Source organism: Drosophila yakuba, chromosome X (genome assembly GCF_016746365.2).
Source record: "Drosophila yakuba strain Tai18E2 chromosome X, Prin_Dyak_Tai18E2_2.1, whole genome shotgun sequence".
NCBI lineage: Eukaryota > Metazoa > Arthropoda > Insecta > Diptera > Drosophilidae > Drosophila > Drosophila yakuba.
The window spans coordinates 5,760,510-5,785,563 of NC_052526.2; the positions used below are offsets into that span (position 1 = coordinate 5,760,510).

Genomic DNA, 25,054 nt, shown 5'->3' on the forward strand with positions numbered 1-25,054 from the left:
CTGTCTAGCATATGGGAAACTTTTGCTAGAATGTTGGCTACTGCAGTTTTTTTCCACTTCCACTCATTTCTTGCTGATTCCGAACACCCCCCAGCTTGCCACGCCCCCTTTTCCTACGGTGCAGAATTACAATAATGAAAATGTATTTGCAAAACTCGCCTAATTAGTTGAATATGAGCCATGTTGGGTATTCAAATATGCACAGGCAAGATGTCAGACAGGGACAGCATGCGGGAGTGAGTGGAAAGGAGAGACTGTATGACACAGATAGCAAACACGAACTGTAAAAACGATAAAAAAAATAGTTCTTCAAGTGCACTGGCATTGTTTGGCAGGCAACAAGAAGCCATTTATTGCAGTGCCTCCATTTAACCACACAATTTTCCATCTTCGTGATTTTCCCTAAATAAATCCCATTTTAATGAAAACATAACTCAATTCCACAGTCATGGTCACCTTGAACAGTGGTTTAGGCTTTGGGATGCAGCGTTAAACAAATCATTTTTAATAACACCTTTTGGTATTTAAAGGGAAAGTAAACCCCTGCCTTCAATTTATAAAATACCAAATTAAACATGCGAAAGAAATCCGAGGAAATTTGAGTAGGGCACATAAACCTTTTGAGATATTAACCCACTTTCGCAAGCGGGGGCAAGTGTTAAAGTTGTCGAGAGCATTGAACGCACCTGCTACACTTGTCCTTCGCTTTTGACTTGGCTTGAAAACAAAGAAGTAAAAAGTGCGAAATTATTATTTCCTCTTTACCTTTGGCTCAGTTTTATGCGTTTGGCAGCAGGTGAGAGCATAAATTTTTTGCCCCCGAAAAAGTTTTTTTAAACGCTGCTCTTGGGATGTAAGCTAGAACCAAAAAAAAATAGTACACGTCTGTCGAACAAGAGCAAACATAATCGACGGGCATTCGACAAGCAAATTTACACAAATCACCACATTAGTGGGTGCTGTGGGCGCAGTGGGCGAAGTAGGCGCAGTGGGCGTGGCAGATAGGAGCACACATCATAATCACAACACATCAAGTGACAATCAAAACCGCAAACAGACAAACGGCATCTCAGAGCAGCCTGTAAGTGATATGTGGGGGGCATTCATTGGGGGGTTAAGGGCGGTCTGGCTGGTGGCCGGGGATTTTCCAGGGTGTGGAAAACTCCCCTGGGCGTGGGCGTCCCACATGTGTCCGTAATGACGATTAACTGCTGAGCCGCAATTAACTGTGAACAGGCGGAAATACACTGAATGACAGCTTGAAAAGCGGGCGGTGCGTGGGTGGAAAATGTGGCTGCCAGGGGCGGTGGGCAAAGCGAGGAAAATCGAAGGAAAGCATTTGCTGAGGACACAGAGTCAAAGTGAAATAAATGACCAATAAGTGATAATAAGCAATAAGCCATATTATAAAAAAAATTCTTTTAAAAAAATATTGAATGACAAGTTTAAAGTTAATATAACGAAAAACATTTACTAATTGGCTAAGCTATCCGAAGTTTATTCAACAAAAGTGACTATACATTTAGGCAAACAAACTCGTTTATGAACGAATCAAAAGGCGAAGTGAATGAAGCCAAGTGAATAAATGATTTATATTTGATTTGTGACCAGGGAACTTGTTCTATCTTCTGTATATCGTGCTTTGCTGATTTTATTAATAAATAAAATGGAAAAATTGGAGCATATGTGGGAGTTTTCCCTTCGCTTTTCTCCGCGGGGTATGAGTTTGTGATATGAGTGAGTGCCGACAAAGGCAAACAAATGCGCAAATAAATCGAGCTGGGTGGGTGGGAAAAGGCAGGTGGCAGGTGGGTGGACAAGCGGAATCTTGAAGGACAGCTGAGGATGGATAATGAATGTGATGGCGCCCACCTAGGCACGCATTTTAGCCCAGCTTTGGATGACAATTGCAGCGCATATCCGCTTCCGGTGCCCCACACAAACCACTGCCCCCACTACCTCACTACCTACCTACCTACACACACACAGTCACACAGCCACAGGACATTTATCCTAATCGTACATACACACACACACGCGGGACACTGAGAGCTTATTTATGTGCCCAACTTCTTTTCGACATTGTTCTTTTATTATTTTAGTCCTCGTCCCGGCCTCACCTACCCGCCCGAATCATCCTGCCATTTTTGTCGCAATTTAGCTAAAAGCGTCGTCTAAGAGGAAGTCCTTTTTATACTCGCATTCCCCACCGTCGTTGTCCTTAATCTCATTCCACGTCGGCTGCTGCTCCTTTTGACATGCCCTCATAAAGGAAAAGTCGTCGGCGCAAATGGGGGGTGTGGCCGGAAAAGCGACAGCTTACCAAACCGCCTTTGTCCTTTTGATATAGCATCCTACATTGCTCGGCAGATCTCGGAAATTGTGAGCCATTTCCCAAGCACTTAATCGATTAATTAAAAGCAATCAGGATACCTCTACCGGGTTTCTTGTTAATTTTCACTATGCGGTCTTTACCTTCTACCTGTTCTCTTTCTTTTTCTGTTTCTCATTCTCTTTCACTTTCTCTTTTTCTTTCTCTCTCTCTCTCTCTCTCTCTCTCACTCACACTCACACTCACTTTTTAACGTACCTAGTACACCTCTTTACTCTTTTTTTTATGGGAACCGTGTGCATTACAAAACCGTGTACGACACTTACAATCTGCAGCTTTATCTCTACTTCATTCCACGTGCTTTGATTATAATTTTTTATTTCCCCCTCTTATTTTCCGGGCCCATTTTCCAACTATATTATGAGAGTGGAAAACAGTTAAAACTTGAGTTTCGTTCCTTGTTAACTTTCAGTGCACGGCCGTTAGGTGGCGCTTTATGGGCACATTTCAGCGTTTTCCATATGTTCTTAATGCATTGCCAGAAATATCCCCAGTGATGTAAAAGAAAACCATGTCTAACCTTTTCCTAAATGGTATTTCATACAGTATTTTACATGAGAAGCCTGCTAGTTCCTTAAAAATGAATGCATGCGAAGCTTGAAAAATATATATTTTCTATCTGCATCGTATAAAAGGACTTGTGAATCTGAAATTTGAAGGTTCTAACATTATCGATTTTTCTCACAGTGTTTCGGTTCCAGTTGCCGGTTGCCTGCGACTTGACTTATTACTCGCAGAAAGAGCAACACACACATGTGCCTGTAAAAATGAAAACGGCGCTACAAAAATGAGAAATGAAGAATGACAACATCAAATTAGCTTCATAAAAATGTCGACTCGCTCAGTGCCACTGAGTTTTTGGGTGGTTGGTGTGAAACAATACAGTTTATAAAAATGAGAGTGCAAAAATATTTTTATGATAAATGACTGTGAACGCGCACGTGAAGGAGCAGGGGGGAGCTGGTGGATCTGGTAGAGCCGAACTTGGTGCCAAGGACATTCCATAGACATAAACGTGCTGCTGTCAACCGCACACGCACATGACGGCACACCCACACACGCACGCCCACACGGGGACATCTATATGACAGGAGCATTTTGGCGTCGACGTTGACATTGACGCCATTTCCGGCCGACGCGGGAGGGCAGCGAAGGCAGCGGGAAAAGCGGGGAAGGCGGGCAACCGGGAAAAGCAGAAAAGTGGCAAAGGTACGGCAGCAACAGTTGTCCTTTGTCACCAGCCCCGCGCTCCGAGTTTTGGCTGTTCCAAAAACCCCACTCACACCCCCAACCGCCACCTCCACTCAAGAATTTTCCCCACACCCGCGGCGACATGTGTCGCACGCACACTGATGTAACCTAGACCAGTTGTATCACATATATGTATATCTCGCTTGTTTTTTACAAGTTAGCGATCTTGTTGAATTGAAGTGATAAGTGCGGAGAGACAATAAGCTTTTAAGCAACTTAAGCAACACAAATATTATAGATATCGGGTGGTTAAGAAAGAATATCCAAGTCCTATAAATACGACTGCAAAAATTATAATTAAAACTATAATTTAAATGCAAAAATTAATTAAAATAAAAATAAAATTCATTTTATTGCATACGACAAGTTTTTTTATACTTTTATCAATGGGATCATTTCTTTTCATTTGAGTCACCGAGTCACTTGCCACTCAATGAATTCAGCGTAAATTTCCAATACTTTACAGCTTTTAAGGACTCTTACAAAACCACTTCGCCATCTGTTGCGGTGTTCCATATAAACTCAATATTATGATAATACCAAAAACCGTACAATTCCATTGGCAAAAGTTATTGACCGCATGCCGAAAGTTTCATAGATTGGAATTATTTTGGCTTCCTTGCCGGTTGGTTGCCGAGTTTTGCGTGTACAGTCAACCGAAACTTATTATTAATATCCTTTCGTGTGCTGCAGTGTGGAGTTTACAGCCAAGCTTAGCTTTTGCTATTTGTTTAATTAGATTTCTCAAGTGGGAACCTCAGAAACCGCACATTTTCTCAAGACTTGCCTTGGCGGCGTTCCGTTTGAGAGATGAGGGGGGGTTCGGGTTTCCATTGCAGGCGGCTGCAATTTTTCGAACTGTTGCTTTTAAAGTGGGGGGGAATAAGGGAAAACCACAGAAGAAAATCCCTCGGCCAGTTTTCCTGTGCCCTTTGCCCTTCCTTCCCCCTCGAAACAAAGCTATTTTTTGTGGGGGACTCTGCGTCGCTGTCTCGCAAATATTTCAGTGAGAACTTTAGAATTTTGTGCACTTTAATTTGCGGTGAACAGAACTCGGAAAGTTTTTCTCCAACCTTAGGAACTGGAAAACCCGAGTGACCGCATCAAAGAGCCACTGCGAGGGCCATTTGTAAACAGACAAAAGCTAATAGCTGCGGCACGAAAACTTTCACCAACAACCACCAACAATGAAACTTGCACTTCCTTCTCTCAACTAACTCCGGGTTTCATCTAATATTTTGCTCTCTCATGGTTCTCCAAGTATTTTACAGATTTCCATCCGACTCAATTAAGAATCTGGCATAGAAGAATGCGGTTTAAAGGTGCGCTAAGGAATACGAAAATACGAGAATACGAACGCAAACTTAACCGGTGTATTATGCTAATTGAATAAGCTTTTGGCGGGAATTAGCTGATTTTTCCCACAATCTGAGTATATGCATTCAATTCTGGTAATTCTCAGCTAAGGAACGAGAAGGCAATTCGTCTTTCACTGCATACTTCTAGGCAGCGCGAATTTGTAATTGTGATACCTTTCAAAATACCGGCACTCAGCCTGCGCTGTCTATGTTTAAAACTCTCCTTGGGTTAATCGCAAAGTGCTCTAATTGAATTTCATTTCGCATTAAAAGCGCCCCAGTGGGCGTGGCACCGGGTGGGTGGGTTAACCAATCTGGGGCATTATTAAATTATCCCTTAGACACCGCAATCGCACTACCCCCTGCTTTTGCCCCCCAGACGGTCTTGGCTTTTGTTATTATGAGCTTTGCTTTGGCTTTTTGCCACTTTTCAGTTTGGTGCCAGGCGCTTTTTAGCCATTAATCTTCTTTGACGCGCTTAAATCACATGAATAACAAATTAGATGGCATATTAGTACGTGGCTTTACCGCCTTTGTAATATTTTTTATTTAAGCCCGGACATAATGTCAAATGTTGTGGCACCAAAAAAATAAAAAAAAGAGAGCGAAAAAGAAAGCCCGTGAAAAGAAAGGGAAATGAGGATGAAAATTAAATAACAAAAGGATCTCGCTCCCATGGCTCTATATATTTTTGCATAATTCATTGGCCTGTCTAACGGTGCGTATGCGTTATCCCCACTTTCCCTTGAGCTTTTCCATTCCCCCCCCCCCCCCCCCCCCCCATATAATGACATACTGACAAACGTATCTATAAATATTTTTCGCCCCTTTGTGCTGTCAGTTTGCTAATTAGCTACGCATTTTCATTGTCGTTAAAAACTCCATTCACATGCATATTTACTCACTTCGCTGAGTATTTATGTTGTTCGCCTTGTGTCCTTGTGTCCCTTCGTTCTTTTAATGCAATTTAATTATTTTACTATATGTTTGCGTCACAGACAGAAAGACAAAGCCCATGTCTTCTGACATGTGCCTCATCCCGACTGCGACCTGCGACCTCCGACCTTTTCCTGCCTGCTTTCCTTCACATTTTGATAAATTATATGCATTTTTAATCTAATTAAATTGCAAAAGGCGGCAAATGTCACGGGCTGCTGCTTGTTATTGTTGTCGTTGTCTTCCGAATTGTCATGATTAATGTATGATATGACTGAGAAATAATGCCTGAATTGGTGTGAGTGTTTGGTTTTCCCAGTGCTCATCTGATAATTTTCAAAATTGGTTTATTTTTCCACAAGTTTTCCAAATGTGCAACAAAAATGTAAATCGCCTTTACAAAAAATGAGAGGAGGATCATTGGCAGAAAAGAATATTCTAGAGGCAGATTTATCATCATTTCGCGGGATTTGGCCATCCATTAAATATCCGCCTATAAACATGGCCTGGAAATAATTTCGCGATAAGCCCAAACCATGGACAAATATGCATATTTATGTATTTATGTGTGTGCTCCCATAACTGATTCCCAATTTTTTTTTTTTTTGCGCTGTGTGTGCTTGTTATGCGATAATTGCATTTAAGGCACAAGCCGCTTAAAAACAGATTTGCTATCTCGTTTCTTTTTCAAATAAATATTGAAACCACTAAAGCACAGAAATTTCTCCACGAAATTGGTTAAATTCGTTTCGAGATGCTTTAATGTAAATATATTTACGTATTTTACGAACAAGAAATATGTAAAGTACTAAACGCAAAACTACGAATTTTAAGTAAAAATGCTTAAATAATAATTATCTAATTGGTAGCTTAAACTGAAAAACCACGCAAATTACAGAATTTCTATTTTTCAACTTTACAGAATTGTTTTGATTGAGTTTAGTGAAGAAGTTGCAAAAGTATTAGCAATATTAATCCTATAACGTGAGTGCATAGCTCTAAAAATATTAGCAACAGCCTAAGAACAATGTGGGAATTTTCTCAGAGTAAAACTTTTGCCCCACTGCAACTTTCCCATCCGTTTGTTCGCACACATACACTGCAACAAATAACAGCCAGTTAACTGGCATTCCTGACTCGACTCCTTAGCCATTGTGCCATAAAGCAGCGCAACTGTTGCACAGATGAGAATAAAACACAAAAAGGAAACGAGGAAAACTTTGGGAAAAGCCACTTGGAGGAAGCTAGTTAGCTAGAGAGAGAAACAGCAGAGCCTGTTGCCACATAAACAGCAAATTTTATTAGATTACACATCGCCGGGTAGTCCCACATGGAGACGAGGAAAGCAACTGCATCGCTGGGAAAATCGGTAAGCGGAAAATGTGGGCAGAGGTACGGGCTATGCGGGATGGCGGAAAAGCGGCGACGGAAAGCGAAGTCAGAGTGCAAAATTTTTATGACTCCCAGCGGATGTTTTGATACGTTTTTATGAGACGCGCGCGTGCTGTAAGCGAACGGCGACTTCCGTTAGCCATAGGCCTCGTCTATAACTCCCGGCCACGCCTCCGTCCACCTACCGCCCCCGCCCCCCTTTTGACATTCGCATACTGACACTGCCTTATCGCACTGGTGAGCATTTGCTTGATGTTCTCTAATAGAAAACGGCACTCAATTCGAGAACAAGAACAACCGTTTTAGATACCCTAAAGTTTCCCACAAGCATATTGTCAAGAAAGTTTGGTAGTAAAATAAGGATCATACAAGAATACGTTTCGCATTGAAGAATTCTTTGTGCGCTCGATTTAAGTTGTCTATCTCATGGGTATCGAAATATGCATTGAATTCAAAACACCCACAGATAGAGCATACAGCAGGGCATATATGCATGTAACTAAATATTTACCCGACTTTCTTTCGCATTTATTGCAGGGCGACCAACGAGGCGAAGATTGAAGTGATTGTCATGAAGTCGAAATTGGTTTTGACGGAGAAGTCGGTTCTTTGCATAAACAAATTGCCAAAAGAAACTCGAATTGATGACACATAAAAGCGAAGTAAGAGCAAAATAAAGTGAGGTTGGGCAAAAAATGGTCAAAGGACCAAAGACCATCGCATTTTATTTACCAATAAATTGAACACCGGGGGGAAAAGGGTTTATTTGAACAGAAGCACACGCTTTTGAATATACATTTAATAAATTATATATTTGATGATATTTGATGCAAATTGTGTCCAACTTTTTACAGATCTCGGCTAATTTAAATCGGGTGAATACTAGTAAACTGAATACTTGTAAACTTTTAACTCACATCTTCTTTGGCACTTTCCCATAAATCTCCACCTCGATGGCTGACAAACGTTTAACTCCCATGGCTTCGACGTCATTTGGTTTGAAGTTGTGGGACTAACTAACTATGTGACCCGAACCCATAACACATTCCTCTCTCTTTAAAAGTTGCCCAAACTTTGCCAGCAGCAGCCCTCTTACATTATCCTTGGCCCCCGGAAAACTCCTTTGGCCACACCGAAAATCTAGTCACCCCCGCTTCCGCACATTTGCCACTTTTTCCATGGATCCTTTTTTTTGGGCATGGCAAATGGCAGCGCTGATTTACTTTGCAATTACAGCCAACTTAGTGCCTTAGATGAAAGTGGAGGAGGATGAGGGCGTTGGAGCGTGGGGGCGTGTCCCTTGGAATGGGGGACCAAAGCAATGAACTAGAAAGCTGTCTGATTAGCGTGCAGCTAGCAAAAGTTTCTCCACTCACACACACACACATACACACAGATTTATTGAACCCGCTGTCCGCGTCAATAATTTGCATGGGTTAAACGTACAGAGTCAAGAAAATCTGGAGGTTAAGTCAACCCAGACCCCCCTCCCCCAGCTCCTGTGACAATGGCTGGGGATTTACCTTTGCCTGTATGTATGGGAGTGCGGGAGAAAGTATTAAAGAGTGTTTGAAAAAACTTTCTACGCTTCAGTTCAAGTTACTTCCTTTTTTGCTTTTTTGTAGGGTGCATGGCATTGCATTGTGAAATAGTAAACCATTTAAAGAATTTATAGGTGCGAAAAAAAAACAATAATGAGTTTTAGCAAACGTGTTTATATAGTTGTCAACAATTATCATTTGCAGGGCTAATAAGAATATCCAGTTAAAGCCACTCCTCTACAAAAACGAACCTATGTGTGGAATTAACTATATTATTGATTTCGAGCGCACAAAAGAGCAAATTAATAATTTACAGAATTCGCTTAGAGCATTACATTATCGGTTTTAAGCACTTTTTTGTACTACCATGTTTCAGCTCTTTCGCTGCTGCGACAGGCGAGTGACAATAAATTGTTAAGTGCAAAAAGTTTACAGCATTTGAGTGAGTAAGTGATGGCAAACACACACAAACACGAAGCTCAAGACGGTCTAAACCCGCTTCGAGCTCCACTCAGACAACATCGAGGAAGCCCCAAAAGTGTCACTGAGCGAAAAACTCAGTTAGTTGGCGAAAATGAGTGGGACATTGCCGTTTCTTTGTTGTCTGACTCTTGATCGCCCCACAAAGAAAGTCTCTTACGAATCGAACATACAGCTTACTTTGATTCAGCCAAAGATCTTCAGTAAAATAGGAAAATTATTTATTTCAAAGTTATGGAGGAACTGGTAGCATACAAAAATATGTCAACAATAATGATTTGTAGCTACGGCACATCTGTGGTACAGCAAGTTGCAGTCAGTATGAAAACTGGCACAAGAAATAATGATACGAGTGCTGAGTGCTACTTCTAGAATATCACAAGCATATCCAACTCACAAAGCGAATCAAACTGACACAAACCAAGGTTTTCATTACAATATTCTGAATCAATTCTTATCGCCGAGCTGTCAATCAAAACCATATTCATTTGGAGTCCATTTAATCGTCGTTAGCAAATTAATTCCTGGAAATTCGGCAACTGCAACTGCTAACCTGTTACCCCATCGTCCGTGAAAATGGTATTGATAGCCAGCCCCCCGGAAAACCCGTTTCTGTCCGGATCCATATCCTGGGCAAACTGGCCCGATGATGAAGATTGATAATGCCCGGACAGCTGATGGCGGGAGTCCATGATTGCGGGGCCTGAGATGAGGTGCTAACGATGACGACAACGACCGGAGTGTCCGGAGTACGGGTGAGGGCGGTAGCGCGGGCACGGGTAGGTTTACGGGAAAACGGGGCTGGAGTGCGCATCATCAACAGTCGCCGTTTGATAAATCATGCATGCAAAGTACAGTGCAAACCCCCGAAACGGGACGACAACAGGCGGATTAACAAGACCTCTCTTATTCACGATAAGAAGACGCTTGCCACTCTCCCTAATCAGTATTCAAATAGAGGCACTCAGCTTATGAATTCTCACCAGGTGGGGTATTATAATATTTGTGGAAAGGTGGTCCCATTTTCGATTACTTTGAAGAGAACACATCAGCTTAACGTAATTGATGTCACTAGTGTATGAGTAAATATAATTGTGCTAAACCCTTAAACCCTTTTTAATGAACATCGGTACAAAATATTATAGACTATTTCAAAAATGAACAGATTTTTATGCACTCAGACTCATCTGATCCGTTATATATTTAGTTCGATTTAAAAGACCCAAGAGTATTTGGAGTACCAGGTTCTTTCGATTACCTCTCACTCAAAATGTCATTCCACTCAAAGTCAGCGCTGTTTGCCTCCTTCTCTAGCCACAGACATATCGCCATCTCTTTCGCAGCCGCGTCTGCTGTCCCTTTCGTCACCGTTGTAGCGTTACCTAGCGTCAATGTCCGCCTTCAGTTGCATTTTGTCAGCGGTTTCGTGACGAAGCTCCAAGCGGTTTACTCCATCAATTAAACACGAATTGCGGTGCCAAAACGCTTCTCGCTTCTTACTTTTTGTTTTTTGAGTGATTGTTTTTGGGTGGGAAAACAGGGGAAAGTCTGGAAAATCCCGGCAATGGGCCAAGAGGATCAGGAGCTGTTAATTCGCGGTGGCAGCAAACACCCATCCGCCGAGCATCTGAACAATGTGAGTACCATTTGGGCATACATCTACAAGATCAGTAAATCAATAGGAACTGTGATTTCAACATCAAATGGTCTGCAGCGTGAGAACTGCGACCCACAAAAATCCAAACCGCAATTGCACAAAAAAATAATGGCATAAAACAGATTATTCTGGTAGCTGTGCATGCTATACAAGAAAATTATAGGGATCATATCATGATGAAAACCTGTAAAAGCACTGTTTTTGGTTAAGTCAAAAAAAAAGGCAGCTATCGTTTTTATAAATAAAACAAGCAAGATTTTTTAAGCTAGTAAGGAGTATTTTTAAATACAAACTATAATTATTTTGAGCACAGCTGTATTAATTTGAGATAAGCCCTCATTCTTTCCTTCTGTTAATAATATATTTCTATTCGAGTCGTTTAGCGGCTCCAAATAGTTGGAAGTAGCAGATCGTAATTAGGAACGCATAACCGGTGGAGGGCTTAAGTTGGCCAACAACTTTGTTGGGTGTCTATAACTCGGGGGTACCATATACTAGATACCGTATCCGTATCCATTTCTGGTCGTGTACTTGCATCTCCTACATGATCTTAATACCTTGTTGTTTGCCCGTCTTACACGTTGAAAAATGTACAATATTGTCTTATCTGGGTCATTATTTGGCTAGACGGAATGCTTCGGGCTCAGCATCTGATATCTTGGTATCTTCGTACGTATCTAGCTTCAAATTCTTAGCACCTCGGCTTGTATAACCAAATAAATAAGTGAGTAGGATGTATGTACATATTTACCCCTGGGCTCTTTGAAACAATTTTAAAAAGTCTCAAAAAGTTATACAATAGATAAGAACTTTAATTCTTTTGGGAAAGACGAAATGAAAGGTAACAAAATATTGAAAAGATAAAATATGTATGGAATATTTAAAACCAGCTTTAAATGTATGTATGTACACTGGCATGTTACGCTCTGTTATTTCCCTAATATTATCGAGTGCTCGTGAGCTTTTCCGCTGAATAAGTGCGCCTCCTTTAGTGGTTCGTTTTCATCAAAGTGAATGACTTTTGAGTGCACTCATTAGCCACTCGCCGAATCGACAAAACGGGAGGGACAACAAATTGAGTCGCTTCTTTATTCAGTCATTTCAATTTGTCAAGTTCATCAAAAAAAAAATAAAAAAAAGCGATACTCCTTCTCTTCCCTGTTGAGAGGAAAGTCCTCTATCGCCCACTCCTAGAGTTTCCTTCATATTTCGTAAGTAATTCAAAAATAGCACGCAAAGTAAAAAGTAAGCCAAAAAATTAAATAAATATGAAATGTAGCATCTTTCGCTACTTATTTCAACAGAACGCGAAAACAGGGAAAAGGTGGGAGCGTAAACCAGACACAGGGAGATAAGAAAACCCTGTGGGAAAGGGACGGCGAAAACAGAAAGAAAAGAAAACTTTTTAATAACATTTTTCGGCCTCATTTGTTGTGAAAACAATTTTGCCAGGTCTCTCTCTTTCTCTCGCTGGCATCTCGCTCTGCTCGAGGAGTGCCTGAAAACGGATATTACATTTTTTCGCGTCTACCTCCCGCAACGTCACCAATGTTTTTTTTTTTTGGTAACAGTCAGGCCAAAAACTGGACACTGAGTGCCTAGAAGAATAAGCTGTCAAAGCATCGCAGCAGAAGATAGACAGTGAAGACTCGTTAATAATGTTTTAAGAAATCACACAGGAAATGCAACCGTTTTCAGTCTTCTTTGGCGTACATGTTAAAATACTAAAGTAAAAACACGAACATAAAGAGTGTGATTTATATTTGTGAAATATTATATATATTATTCATATTTTTCACTTAGACAATATGTACCTATGAATATGAGAATTCAGGAAAGAAATTAAGTTTTAAGTAATTACAAAACCTAAAGTTCAAACCCGGTTTCACTGTAGCAAGGACCGCCAGGCGCTGAGTGCAAGGTGGACATAATTATTTTTTTTTTTTGAGAATTTTTTTCTTACTTTTATTGAATGTCAGCTTTTTATTTGGCCCTCCTTCTACGGATTTTGCTTTTCTCATTTGCTTGCATTTTTTTCCTTAATTTTTTATGATTATTTATACAAATTATTATGGGAGCAGCGGTGGATAAAATGCTTTCCATATTGTGGCCATCATTTTGTCTTGTTTTTCCATTTTATTTTTGCCTGGACGCCAATTAGTGGATCCCTGTTATTTATGCTTTGCCGCAGGCCGCTGCGATGGCAAGAAACCCCACAAATGGAAAACGGAAAATTGTTTATGAAAATGAAAATATGCGCGAACGGAAGTGGTGTGGAGGTGGGCGGAAAGTTCGGGCGGAGAGGGTGGTTTGATTTGACCATACCGCAAACGTCTTCGGTTACCGCCTTTTCGAAAGGGAAGCCCCACCTGGGCGAAAACTGACAGCTCAGTGGGTTTGGAAATCACTTTACCCGTAAATAAATAATGTTGGCCACATTTAGTCTGAACAGAATTTGTATTTTTGGGTATTATAAGGTTAAATTCAATACAAGTAGAAGGAGTAGTTTGAACACTATTGGATGTACGTTAAATTGCTTTAAATGTTAGTATTCGCAAGTAGATGGTTCATTGAAGAGCCACGTTCCCAAATACTCATTGCACTTATCTACAATGATTGAGTTTACCCACCACCATTTATACAGCCAAGTATCCTTAAAGTTGTCTTATGAAGTGGCAGCATGGTAGCGTGGAACCTTGCCCCTCTCATCAACCATCGCCTATTGCCCAACAACCTGTGACCCCGGCATCGTCCACCGTCCATCGCCCACTTTCAAGGCCATCCGCCAAGTGCCAGCCCTAATTTGCACATTTTAAATAGGCCTCGCCATCTCCTTTTTGGGAAACTTGGAAAACTCGGGCCTTGGGCCTTATTAAACAGATGGGCTCCTTTATAAATCCAAGGGGGGTTTGTGGCATGGTGGCGTGGACAGGGATTAGCCAGGCTGGTCTAGATTTATGCACAGACGCCTTCGTTTTGGTGGACGAACGCCGTGAAATTGAAAAGTTTCAGCTTGCAGCCTTTTCTACATGCACTCAAAAAAAAAAGTATACACGTATTTCATAGGGTACCAAGATTTATTTGAGGAGAGCATAGTGAGTTGTGTCACTCAAAGCCCTTTTAATTGCAGGGTGACAGCGGAGCGGCCTCGCAGAGCTGCATAAACCAGGGTTTCGGGCAGGCCAAAAACTACGGCACTCTCCGGCCGCCTACTCCGCCGGAGGACTCTGGGTCGGCGAGTGGCCAGATGGCCGAGAACCTCACCTATGCCTGGCACAACATGGACATCTTCGGAGCGGTCAATCAGCCGGGATCCGGATGGCGGCAGCTGGTCAACCGGACACGCGGACTCTTCTGCAACGAGCGACACATACCGGCGCCCAGGAAACATCTACTTAAGAACGGTGAGTTTCAGTTCACAATTATACAGTCGGTGTGAAATCATAATTAAACCCCAGTTTGCGGCGTGGCCTATCCGGGTGAACTTTTGGCCGTGATGGGCAGTTCCGGGGCCGGAAAGACAACCCTGCTGAACGCACTTGCATTTCGATCGCCCCAGGGCATTCAAGTATCGCCATCCGGAATGCGACTGCTGAATGGGCAACCTGTAGACGCCAAGGAGATGCAGGCCAGGTGCGCTTATGTCCAGCAAGATGACCTGTTCATCGGCTCCCTGACGGCCAGGGAACACCTGATTTTCCAGGCCATGGTGCGAATGCCACGACACCTGACCTATCGGCAGCGTGTGGCCCGTGTGGACCAGGTGATCCAGGAGCTGTCGCTTAGCAAATGTCAGCATACGATCATCGGAGTGCCCGGCAGGGTTAAAGGTCTCTCCGGCGGGGAAAGGAAGCGATTGGCATTCGCCTCCGAGGCTCTAACTGATCCGCCGCTACTCATCTGCGATGAGCCCACCTCGGGACTGGACTCCTTCACCGCCCACAGCGTCGTCCAGGTGCTGAAGAAGCTGTCGCAGAAGGGCAAGACCGTCATCCTGACCATCCACCAGCCCTCCTCCGAGCTGTTTGAGCTCTTTGACAAGATCCTGCTGATGGCCGAGGGCAGGGTAGCTTTCCTGGGCACTCCCAGCGAAGCCGTCGACTTCTTCTCCTAGTGAGTGCAGTGTGTCTCTCACATAATCGTATTTTGCAATATATCTCAACTCTTTTGCAGCGTGGGAGCCCAGTGTCCCACCAACTACAATCCGGCGGACTTTTACGTACAGGTGTTGGCAGTTGTGCCCGGACGGGAGATCGAGTCCCGGGATCGAATCGCGAAGATCTGCGACAATTTTGCCATTAGCAAAGTAGCTCGGGATATGGAGCAGTTGTTGGCCACCAAAAATCTGGACAAGCCACTGGAGCATCCGGAGAATGGGTACACCTACAAGGCCACCTGGTTCATGCAATTCCGGGCGGTCCTGTGGCGATCCTGGCTGTCGGTGCTCAAGGAACCACTTCTCGTAAAAGTGCGACTAATTCAGACAACGGTGAGTGGTTCCACTGAAAACGAATGACATTCCGGAATAGTAGAATATACCTATATTCCGCTAGATTTTAGTTAGAATTGCCCTACCCCCTTTTTTAGTTGAGAGATGTAATGAGATGTAATAGTTTTGCAGAAGATAAATAAATTTCGATAAACTCGCAAAAATTTTGAATATGAATTAATGAGATGCAAGTAATCATTTAACTTCCAGATGGTTGCGATCTTGATCGGCCTCATCTTTTTGGGCCAACAACTTACGCAAGTGGGTGTAATGAATATTAACGGAGCCATCTTCCTCTTCCTGACCAACATGACCTTCCAAAATGTCTTCGCCACGATTAATGTAAGTCTTTTTTAATACATTTGTATTTAAATGATTGGAACTTAACTTTGGCTAACCCTCTTCTGAATTATTCTTTTTAGGTGTTCACCTCAGAGCTGCCAGTTTTTATGAGGGAGGCCCGGAGTCGACTTTATCGATGTGACACCTACTTTCTGGGCAAAACGATTGCCGAACTGCCGCTTTTTCTCACAGTGCCGCTGGTCTTCACGGCGATTGCCTATCCGATGATCGGCCTGCGGGCCGGAGTGCTGCACTTCTTTAACTGCCTGGCGCTGGTCACTCTGGTGGCCAATGTGTCCACGTCCTTCGGATACCTGATATCCTGCGCCAGCTCCTCGACCTCGATGGCGCTGTCTGTGGGTCCGCCGGTTATCATACCCTTCCTGCTGTTTGGCGGCTTCTTTTTGAACTCGGGCTCGGTGCCAGTGTACCTCAAATGGCTGTCGTACCTCTCGTGGTTCCGGTACGCCAACGAGGGTCTGCTGATAAACCAATGGGCGGACGTGGAGCCGGGCGAAATTAGCTGCACCTCGTCGAACACTACGTGCCCCAGTTCGGGCAAGGTCATCCTGGAGACGCTAAACTTCTCCGCCGCCGATCTGCCTCTGGACTATGTGGGTCTGGCCATTCTTATCGTGAGCTTTCGGGTGCTCGCATATCTGGCTCTAAGACTTCGCGCCAGGCGCAAGGAGTAGCCGACATACATATGTATATGTAGCTCCCAAATAACTGCTTGTTTTTTTTTACCATTATAACCATCGTGTTTACTGTTTATTGCCCCCCTCAAAAGCCAATGTAATTATGTTTGTGTCAATAAAATCAAGATCTGACCTATATAATACAAGTACTATCATTCCCACTCTGCTTTTAAAAGTTTATCGCCTATTTCGTAATGTCACCCATACACATATGTACATATGTATGTATATCCCACAAGTAGACTTTGGATTTATCTTCCAACCAAAGGCATTACTCCGACATACCTAACATCAAAATCTTTTTCATCGCTACGGAAACCAAGCCTATATAAATCACACTATATATTTTGTATACGAAGTTTTCAAATCGCGCGCGCTCTGTTGTGCCAACTCACCTCCACCACACCACATTTCGTACGTTCTCTTTCGCTTTCGCCCACCCGCTCTCCCCCTCCCCGACGCGTTCATCTTTTGTTCGACGACCTTGGAGCGACGTTCGTTGGTTCCGTACGATTCGGTTTGCTCAAATAGTTCCAACTGGTTCAATTCGTCGCCAGATAAATAAGTTATTACATTTGTAAGTATAATTTCTTGGCCCCAGTATATGTGTATTGAAAGCAATAAGTAATTCCCTATCAGCTGTATTTCATTTAATGGCTTTTTAAGATATATTCTATTGAACAGTTCGGAATAATTAGTGTTACAATTTTACCTGTAGGGGACCAGTGTCCAGTGTTTGTTCCTTGTGTGCATGCATCTGAAAAAAAGTGGTCATATTAGTGTTATTTATATATACTAATAATAATAATAACAATAATGATAATAAAAATAATATTTAACTTCACGTTGAATATGCTTGAACTTCTAGGGAACTAGTTCGCGACCACGCTTGCTCTCCCTCTCTGCTTCTGCTTATCTATGGCTCTTTGGCTTGCTCTCTCGCTCTCTTTGTGTGCGTGGGGGCAGTGTGTTTTTTGTTGTTTTGCGCTTTATGTGTTGTATTTTGTGTGTTTGGCTGAAGTATTTAAAACAAAAGTGCAGCGGAAATAGTTAATAACAAAATATTAGTCGACGGTAGCGGTCCGGTTGTTTTCGTGCTCATCGCGAGTACGTATTTATTTTTAAAGAAGTATAAACGCGAAAAGCAAGAGAACGCGGCATAAATTTTGTTGTTTTCTGCGTTTTGTTTGTTAATTTTCCAATTGCAAAGGCAAATTGCGGTTTTTTTTTTTTTTTTTTTTTTGCTTTGCTTTTCCAACGTGGCAACGTGAATGTGTGGGTGTGCTTTGGTGTCTGCAAGTGTGTGAGTGCGTGCGTGTTTGTTTATTGGTAAATCGCAGAAAAATATTTAATTGATTTTTCACCGGTTTATTTCCTAACCTCAAACGCAACATAATCATCTTCTTCTTCGTTGCCAGCTGTTGCATACAACATATAACAACAACAACAAATAGAGAAACAAAAACAAACGCAGAAATAATAGCAGCCTAATATAGGAAAAACGGCGAGAAAAGCCGCAAAAAACCACAAGCATGAATATTGATTCGCTGAAAAACGAGTGGGAGGAACTCAACAAGGAGTATGCCGAACTGGAGGTAAGTTTATATTTATATATATATATATATATGTATATTCTCGTACCTGTGTAGATTTGAGCAGTAATTCCCAAAGATTATATAGATATCAATACAAAAATTCGAAAACAAGAAAGAGGCACGCGCACAAGCACCGACACACGTGTGTCTGTGTCGCTTTCACCTTGGAAAAAAAATCAGCTGCTTTTTCTTGCCAAAAGAACTAAATGTAGTCCCCCAAGAACTAAACTCTTTCCAATAAATTTGCTAACTATTAACAACAGGAAATGTTTAACTCCATTATAAGTTGCATCATTTATTACGTTTTTTGTTATCACAAGATTTAAAAATACAAATTTTAAAAAACAGCTGTACATATTATGCTGATAGGTTGGTGATAAACAGGTCTATTATCGAAATAAGTTTACAGCTGCATTGTCTTTAAAGAATGGTCGACTTAAACCACCATATATGATATCAGTAACAGTATCGAATGCCTTGATCGCCTGTTTTGAAAGACTATTGAACTCAATGTTGGTATATGGTTTTTTATAACGATTGTAGAAAGATATAATACCATCTACTATTGAACTTTGAACTGAGATGCTCGGCAAGGGTATGCAAAACTCGGATGCCGAAGCCGCCACCTTTTCCGCCTTTTCCGTGTTCTGAATGGTCTTGCTTATTCCTTTCCAACCCTTTCTTTTATTCCCGCCGATCACAGAGCTGCAACAGGCGGTACATCGAGCTGCTGGAGCAGCTGCACAGCCACCAACAAATGTGCTTCAATGAGATCAAGCATCAGCGGTACCGCATGAACCAGATAACGGCGTCTCTGCGACAGTGAGTATTGGAGGTCATCAACCCTGAATTATTTGGAAGAACCTCCGAGGAGGGGGCTCCCACTGTAGCGTAAAAAGCAGATGTAGTAATGCACTTATTTTTAAGTATTCCTGAATCAGATTTAGTGCTCTGTGGATTAGAGACTATTTATTTCTTACGCGATATAAGCCAGTTTGCTTACCAACTTCAGTTATTTATTATACTCTACAGTAATATAACTGCGGTAATCATTAGCCATTATATCTGTTCCTCGAAAGCTGCGCGATCTTTGCACAATGACTTTTCCATTCCAATCGCTTTTGCACCTTGAAAATCGGGGCATTTTCCCACCCTCTTGTCGACGCTTTCGCGGGGATTTTGAGCTGTGTGTGTTTGCACGATTGGAATTTGACTTCAATCAATTATAGCCGTCTAATCAGGCGAACACACGCATTTCAGCACTCGAGCGAGCACTTGCGTTTGATAAGTGGGTAGAGCAGCAGGGAACACAGGTCTTGCGGCAATTAGTCAGGCGGTAATCAGTTCTTATCGAGCAACTGAGGAACTAAACTGGCAACAGTTGGTTGGATCGCTCGGAAACAGTGTTTTTACAACTGTTTTTTTTTTCTTGGCCGTGATAAAACTTCTGATAAACCAGAGTCCCCGAGCTAAAGAGCCCCAGAGCCCCTAGACTTTGCTCAACGTCCACCCAAGACTACGACTATTCGGGTTCCGTTTTATGGTTGCCTCGTAAAAATAACTGTTGCCTGATACGCTCGACAAAAAAATAGGTATATATGTACATAAAAAGGGGGAGTGGAGCATTCTGCCCGACTGCAAATTAAACCGAAAACTGCCCAGCTGACCAGCTGCCCTTGACCCTCCATCGTAATCGCACAGACACACTCACCTGCGCAACACGCAATCCCAATCCCAGCAAACACAATCACATACACAGTTGTGCAGACACAGTGGGACGACATGCGCCAGATAGAAAGATAGATTTTTGAATTCCATCTATATGCTTTCCGTTTTTGTTGAAATACAATGATATTCGGGGAAAAAGAGAGAGAAATCACTTTTTAATTTCACAATAATTACTATTCTCTGCCGCAGGGTGGCGAATTGCTTTACCTCGCATGCAAAACACCGCCTCAACTTAGACCCACTGTGCGGCCAAGGCTTTTCGCTTTTATACTTGATATTTGTTTTGAGCGCGGTTTCGCAGCGAGTGGAGGAGAAATCGCTTGCATTGGCGCGCTTTTGAACGCTCTCAAATATGGGGTATACAAATAGCTGGCTGGGCGATGATGAAACACCAGATTCTTAACACTTTTATTGAGAGCCTTTCATTTGTTTGATTTCTGTTTTTGATTGTTGGCTAATCGCGAGCTTTTATTTCCCTATTTATACTTTTGTTTTTCGCGTGTGTCGCGTGTTTGGCGTCACGTTGCAACCGTTTGCTGAACCCCGCAAACCCGTGAACGCATTTAGTGGGTCACATAAATTATGCAATTCGCGGAGTGATAGCTAAAATCAACTGATTACCATCTTAACCTGACAGGTGCTACACGGGTACAAAAATCACCATATTCGTATTTCAAAATTTATAACAGACAGCACTAGATCTCTTTCTATATTTTAGCTACGGTCCTAAGTTTTATTTAAACCCTCTATTAAACAAATCGATGTTTGAATGTTAGATGATATCTTACATCTAGATCATACATCTGTGCGGACTTTGTTTATTTTCTCCCAGTGTGAGCACAGAAAACCTGTTACACTCGCGATGTTTTTGTCGCTGATTCGCTGGCTTTCCGCCGTTTTTTATTCCAAGTCAAATGAATTTGAATTGAGGCATGCAAATTGGGTGCCGGAGTTACGGATTTGGCTCCTGTTCTTTGCTTGCTGTTCGAGTGCAAACATTAAAAACAAAAGGAAACAATTCAAATGCATTTAGCATCATCGCTGTCGAGCTCCAGCGAACACTCAAATATTGTTTATTCACTAATGATCAAATAGAGTTGGGTAAGCTCGTTTTGTAACCATTTTGTTGGCTAGATATATCTCAGTTAATTGTAATTGTAGAGTTGGGTGTGTGTACATAAAGAAGCTTTTAATTTGTTTGCACTTTAAAGTGTTTTTTGCTTTTTTGGTCGCATGATATTGTGAGAGGATTCTTTGAATACTTTTCAGACTCGCCCTCTTGTCTATGATTTGAGACATTTGAACGTGTTTTGGGCTAATTAGTAGTAGTAGCAATTAGTAAAATTTCACAATTAGAACTATAGAAATTTCCATGAAATCGTTAAATCGTTAGAGGTTCTATCATTTTCGGGCTTTCTATGGAAATTTCCCATTATCTTGTACGAAATAATCTGGAACAGATTGGCAAGTAATCATCCCAGACGATATTGGTGGCAAGTATAGGGTTGCGTTCCCATAAGCAAATGGAGCGGAAACTAATATAATCGGACCACTTTGTATGGTCACCTTCATTTCGCCGTATCGCAATGGCTCTGGACACGTTATCTGTCCATCGGCTTCAACGGGGTATTAGAGGTGTTCAGAAATAAAACAACTATAAATCTACCTTTGACGAGCCATATAGATGTGCACTGAAGGCGGAACCGAACATACGTTTATGGTAACTGTTAATTGACCGAATAAACCACGCCGCCCACTTTGGCCATCAATTATGCGCATCTAAATTGAACTTTGACGCTAGAAATTCTTTTTTCTGCCGCACAGTTCCCATGTTCTGGCAATAAACCAATAACTATAAGCGAATAAATTACAAAAATATGGCTTAAAGTGAAGCGTGTGTCAATCAATAAAACAATAAACGTAAGTTCGAACAAAGTCCGAAATAGATTTTATGTTAATTTATGGGAATATAACAAAACCAAATGAAATAAAAACAAATTTCGCCACTGATACGATAGTTTAAGTACCTTATACACATAATCTAATCGCGATTTTTTCGCCTTTTGGCCGACAGTAGTCCATTCAAGTCTTGTATAGATATATATGTATGTTCTTTTGTAAATTACACAATTCAAAGTTTCTATAAATTACAACTTTTAAATACAAACAAAATAAATTTTAGGGCTTATTGATACGGCTATTTTACATTTATTTACAAGGTACTGTCTTTATCTACGACACTGTGAGAAAGTAATCTAATCTATATTCTATGACGCACAGTGTTGGCCCACCTCTCTTTCCGTAAATGTTATATACTTGTACTCGTACAAGATTTGTAGCCTGCCTGTTGGATAATCTATTTAAATGCTGACACCTGATCATCGATATTTTGTTAGGTTCAAGGGCCCCGTTCCGGCGGAGGACAAGGAGAAGGTCGATGACCTGCAGAAGATGACCTTGAAGCGCAAAGCGCAACTGCACGAAATCGAGCAATCCTTGCCAGCGAAATCCGGCCGCTATTTGCAGGTGAGTCCCCACTCCGAAGTTCGAGGTACGAGGTACGAGGTCCAAAGTCCCTGGTATAAAAGTGGTCCCACGCCATAAAACTTAGAACTTTGCCTCCAAGTGGAAACGGGAAATAAGTGGGGAAAAAGTTTCTTCCTGCTCGACAATTTTCGCGTCCTGTTATGGACGCTAGGACTTCAGACCTGCACACTGGGTTTTGGTCTTGGTCTTGGGTTCCTGGTATTTCAGTGGGACTTCACTCCACTCGAGTTGAATCAACTCAACTTGACTTGAAGTTGACCCACTGAAACTCACTTGCAAACTCCGCTCTCCACATTTTTTTGCAGATAATCCTTGGCGATGTAAATGTCTCGATTCTCAACAGAAACGACAAAGTTCGCTATAAAGATGACTATGAAAAGTTTAAATTAATACTCAACGTAATTGGACTGATAATGGCCTTCTTCAATTTGATATTCAACTACAGGTGAGTGGCTCTCCGGCTCTCCCATGACTTTCTCCCCCACTACTTGTGCTTCCCAGGGCTCTGGAGCTGGCCTTCATATTCCTGCTGGTCTGGTACTACTGCACCCTGACCATCCGCGAGTCCATCCTGAAGGTGAACGGGTCGAGGATCAAGGGCTGGTGGCGGGCTCACCACTTCATCTCTACGGTGGCCGCCGGAGTTCTATTGGTTTGGCCACAGGGCGAGCACTGGCAGATCTTCCGGTTGCAGTTCATGTACTTCAACGTCTACATCAGTGAGTTGTGAAATTTCGCTCGAGGCATACGCCTCTACCACTCCAAGCATATTTTGTTGAAACTCTGCTTTTGTATGCATTAATTTCGCATTCAGTTCGTCGAATGTAATCGCGGGATTCCCGCCCCGTCCTCCTCAATTTCAGGCATTGTCCAGTACTTGCAGTTTGGCTACCAGAAGGGCCTGCTCTATCGACTGAAGGCCCTCGGCGAGCGACACAACATGGACATCACCATCGAGGGCTTCCACTCGTGGATGTGGCGCGGCCTGAGCTTCCTGCTGCCCTTCCTGTTCATCGGCTATGGTTACCAGGCGTATAACGCCTGGACGCTCTACAAGTTGGCCTACAGCCCGCCGGATGCGCCGTGGCACGTGTCCGTGATGTCCGGTCTGTTCCTGCTGCTGTTCGTGGGCAACATGGCCACCACTTTGTGGGTGGTGCCCGAGAAGATACGCGAACGGGCCAAGGAGCGGTATCGCCTCCAGAGCATGGGCAAGTCGATGAAGCTGCGCAAGGAGATGAAGGTGAGCGATCCCAGTGGCGGCGACAGTGCCATTTCCTCTTTAAGGAAACGGATTACCGAAAAAGTCGCCCACAAAGTATTGCTCGTTTTTCGCAATCCACAATTGCACGGGAAGAAGTAGCGAATCGGCAAAAGACTGTAGAAACTTGAATCTTTTACACATATGTTGAATTGGAAAATTAAAATTTTGTGTTCTTATAAGGCTTCAATATTTGGTTGGGTTAGTTTAGATATACATATATGGCTCATATCATTTATTTGTGAACGTTTGATTGATTCATGAATTTATTGCCCGTAAGCAAATGTATTTTACCTCAAGTAATTTGTCATAAGTAATTTGTGCGCAAAGGCAACAAAGCAGCAAAGTAATAAAATGTATTAAAATGCAAATTGTGCAGCTGGCTGCGAGAAGGCGGCGATGGCCTCTTAACCCCTTGTCGTCGAGGTGAACCTTTGAATAACTTTTACATATGTTGCTCGTACCTTATTGCAGAATAGCGCCAGTGATTTGGACATCTCGAGTGGATCGAAACTTTCGCCAACTGCGACCACGACTACTTCCATTGCGACTGCGACGCAAACACCCGCCGAGAAGAAGGAAACTTAAACGAATCAGTGGTTCTCTGGTTCTGATTAGCCTGGCATTTCAATTAAACATTTACTGTTTATACGATTTTTTTCCTATTTATTAAATTTCCCCTTGGTTTTGTTTCTCTCCCCTGCCCAGCCACCAAAACGACTTTGAATTATGTTTCTTTTCCCCATTTTCATACACATAATGTAAAACTGATGTACATTTGAAGCAAACACTATATAAGCAAAAGGAAAAAAAATCACAATATAGTATAGTCATAATACACATTTTTTTTCGCCTAATTGTAAGTATGAAAAGTGAGAAGATGAATTATTAAATGGAATTGAAGTGACCCGTTTTTGTTTATTTTTTATGTTTAGACTAAGATTGAAATGGAAGCTAAAAAAAAACAAATAAATGAACAAATGGTTAATAATATGCATTTCGTGTTTTTTTGATGCGAACTGCAAGCCATATAAAATACAAAGCGTTTTTGTTTTAACCACAATTATAAATTTTTAATCAGGAAGCTTTGTGATAAGATTCTTAAATATTGATCAGAAGCATATATTTTGCAACAAATGGCATTTTTCCCTAACCTCGAATATGAAGAAATGTGGAACTTGAGCGGTTTCCCTGAGGGTGCAAATGACTCCAAAAAGTGGCAGGCGACGTGGTGACAAGGCTTAGGTAATGTCGCCTTGTTTTACTGGCGGCCATTAATGCGGCTCCCTGTGGCCGACTCCCCAGCTTTTCCCGGCCGGAAAGTGGGATCCCCTGGCTTTTCCGAATCTCCCCATTCCCCCCTCACATTTGGTGCAACAAAGGTTCG

At 42.2% G+C, this 25,054-nt stretch overlaps 2 protein-coding genes and 1 long non-coding RNA gene across 6 annotated transcripts in view; 2 read left to right on the forward strand and 1 right to left on the reverse strand.

Moving 5' to 3' along the window:
- LOC120322386 overlaps positions 1–18,828 on the reverse strand; it is a 60,409-nt gene extending 41,581 nt beyond the window's left edge. Inside the window, exons 1-2 of the long non-coding RNA XR_005562186.1 lie at positions 18,178–18,828; positions 17,249–17,293 (exon numbers count right to left, since the gene is read on the reverse strand). This is a non-coding gene — a long non-coding RNA (uncharacterized LOC120322386). The remainder of the gene's footprint in view (positions 1–17,248; positions 17,294–18,177) is intronic.
- Positions 7,867–16,677, forward strand: LOC6524357 (protein white). 2 transcript variants are annotated; one of them, XM_015190147.2, is made up of 6 exons: positions 7,867–7,991; positions 14,138–14,411; positions 14,466–15,120; positions 15,181–15,496; positions 15,707–15,838; positions 15,919–16,677. In XM_015190147.2, exons 1-6 carry the CDS (start codon positions 7,974–7,976, stop codon positions 16,531–16,533), a joined length of 2,010 nt encoding a protein of 669 aa, XP_015045633.1. In that variant the 5' UTR covers positions 7,867–7,973; the 3' UTR covers positions 16,534–16,677. The 2 variants fall into 2 exon arrangements, with proteins under 2 accessions (XP_015045633.1, XP_002100215.1); XM_002100179.4 differs by lacking the exon at positions 7,867–7,991 and adding an exon at positions 10,752–10,986.
- LOC6524358 (transmembrane protein 120 homolog) lies at positions 16,823–24,574 on the forward strand. Of its 3 annotated transcripts, none has more exons than XM_039377561.1 (8): positions 16,823–17,113; positions 17,955–18,131; positions 18,835–18,953; positions 22,256–22,385; positions 22,712–22,851; positions 22,908–23,125; positions 23,270–23,649; positions 24,142–24,574. In XM_039377561.1, the coding sequence occupies exons 2-8, from the start codon at positions 18,069–18,071 to the stop codon at positions 24,253–24,255; spliced, it is 1,164 nt and encodes a 387-aa protein (XP_039233495.1). In that variant the 5' UTR covers positions 16,823–17,113; positions 17,955–18,068; the 3' UTR covers positions 24,256–24,574. The 3 variants fall into 3 exon arrangements, with proteins under 3 accessions (XP_039233495.1, XP_002100216.1, XP_039233494.1); XM_002100180.3 differs by lacking the exon at positions 16,823–17,113 and adding an exon at positions 17,499–17,643; XM_039377560.1 differs by lacking the exon at positions 16,823–17,113 and adding an exon at positions 17,848–17,865.
- Positions 24,575–25,054: the final 480 nt, after the last annotated feature.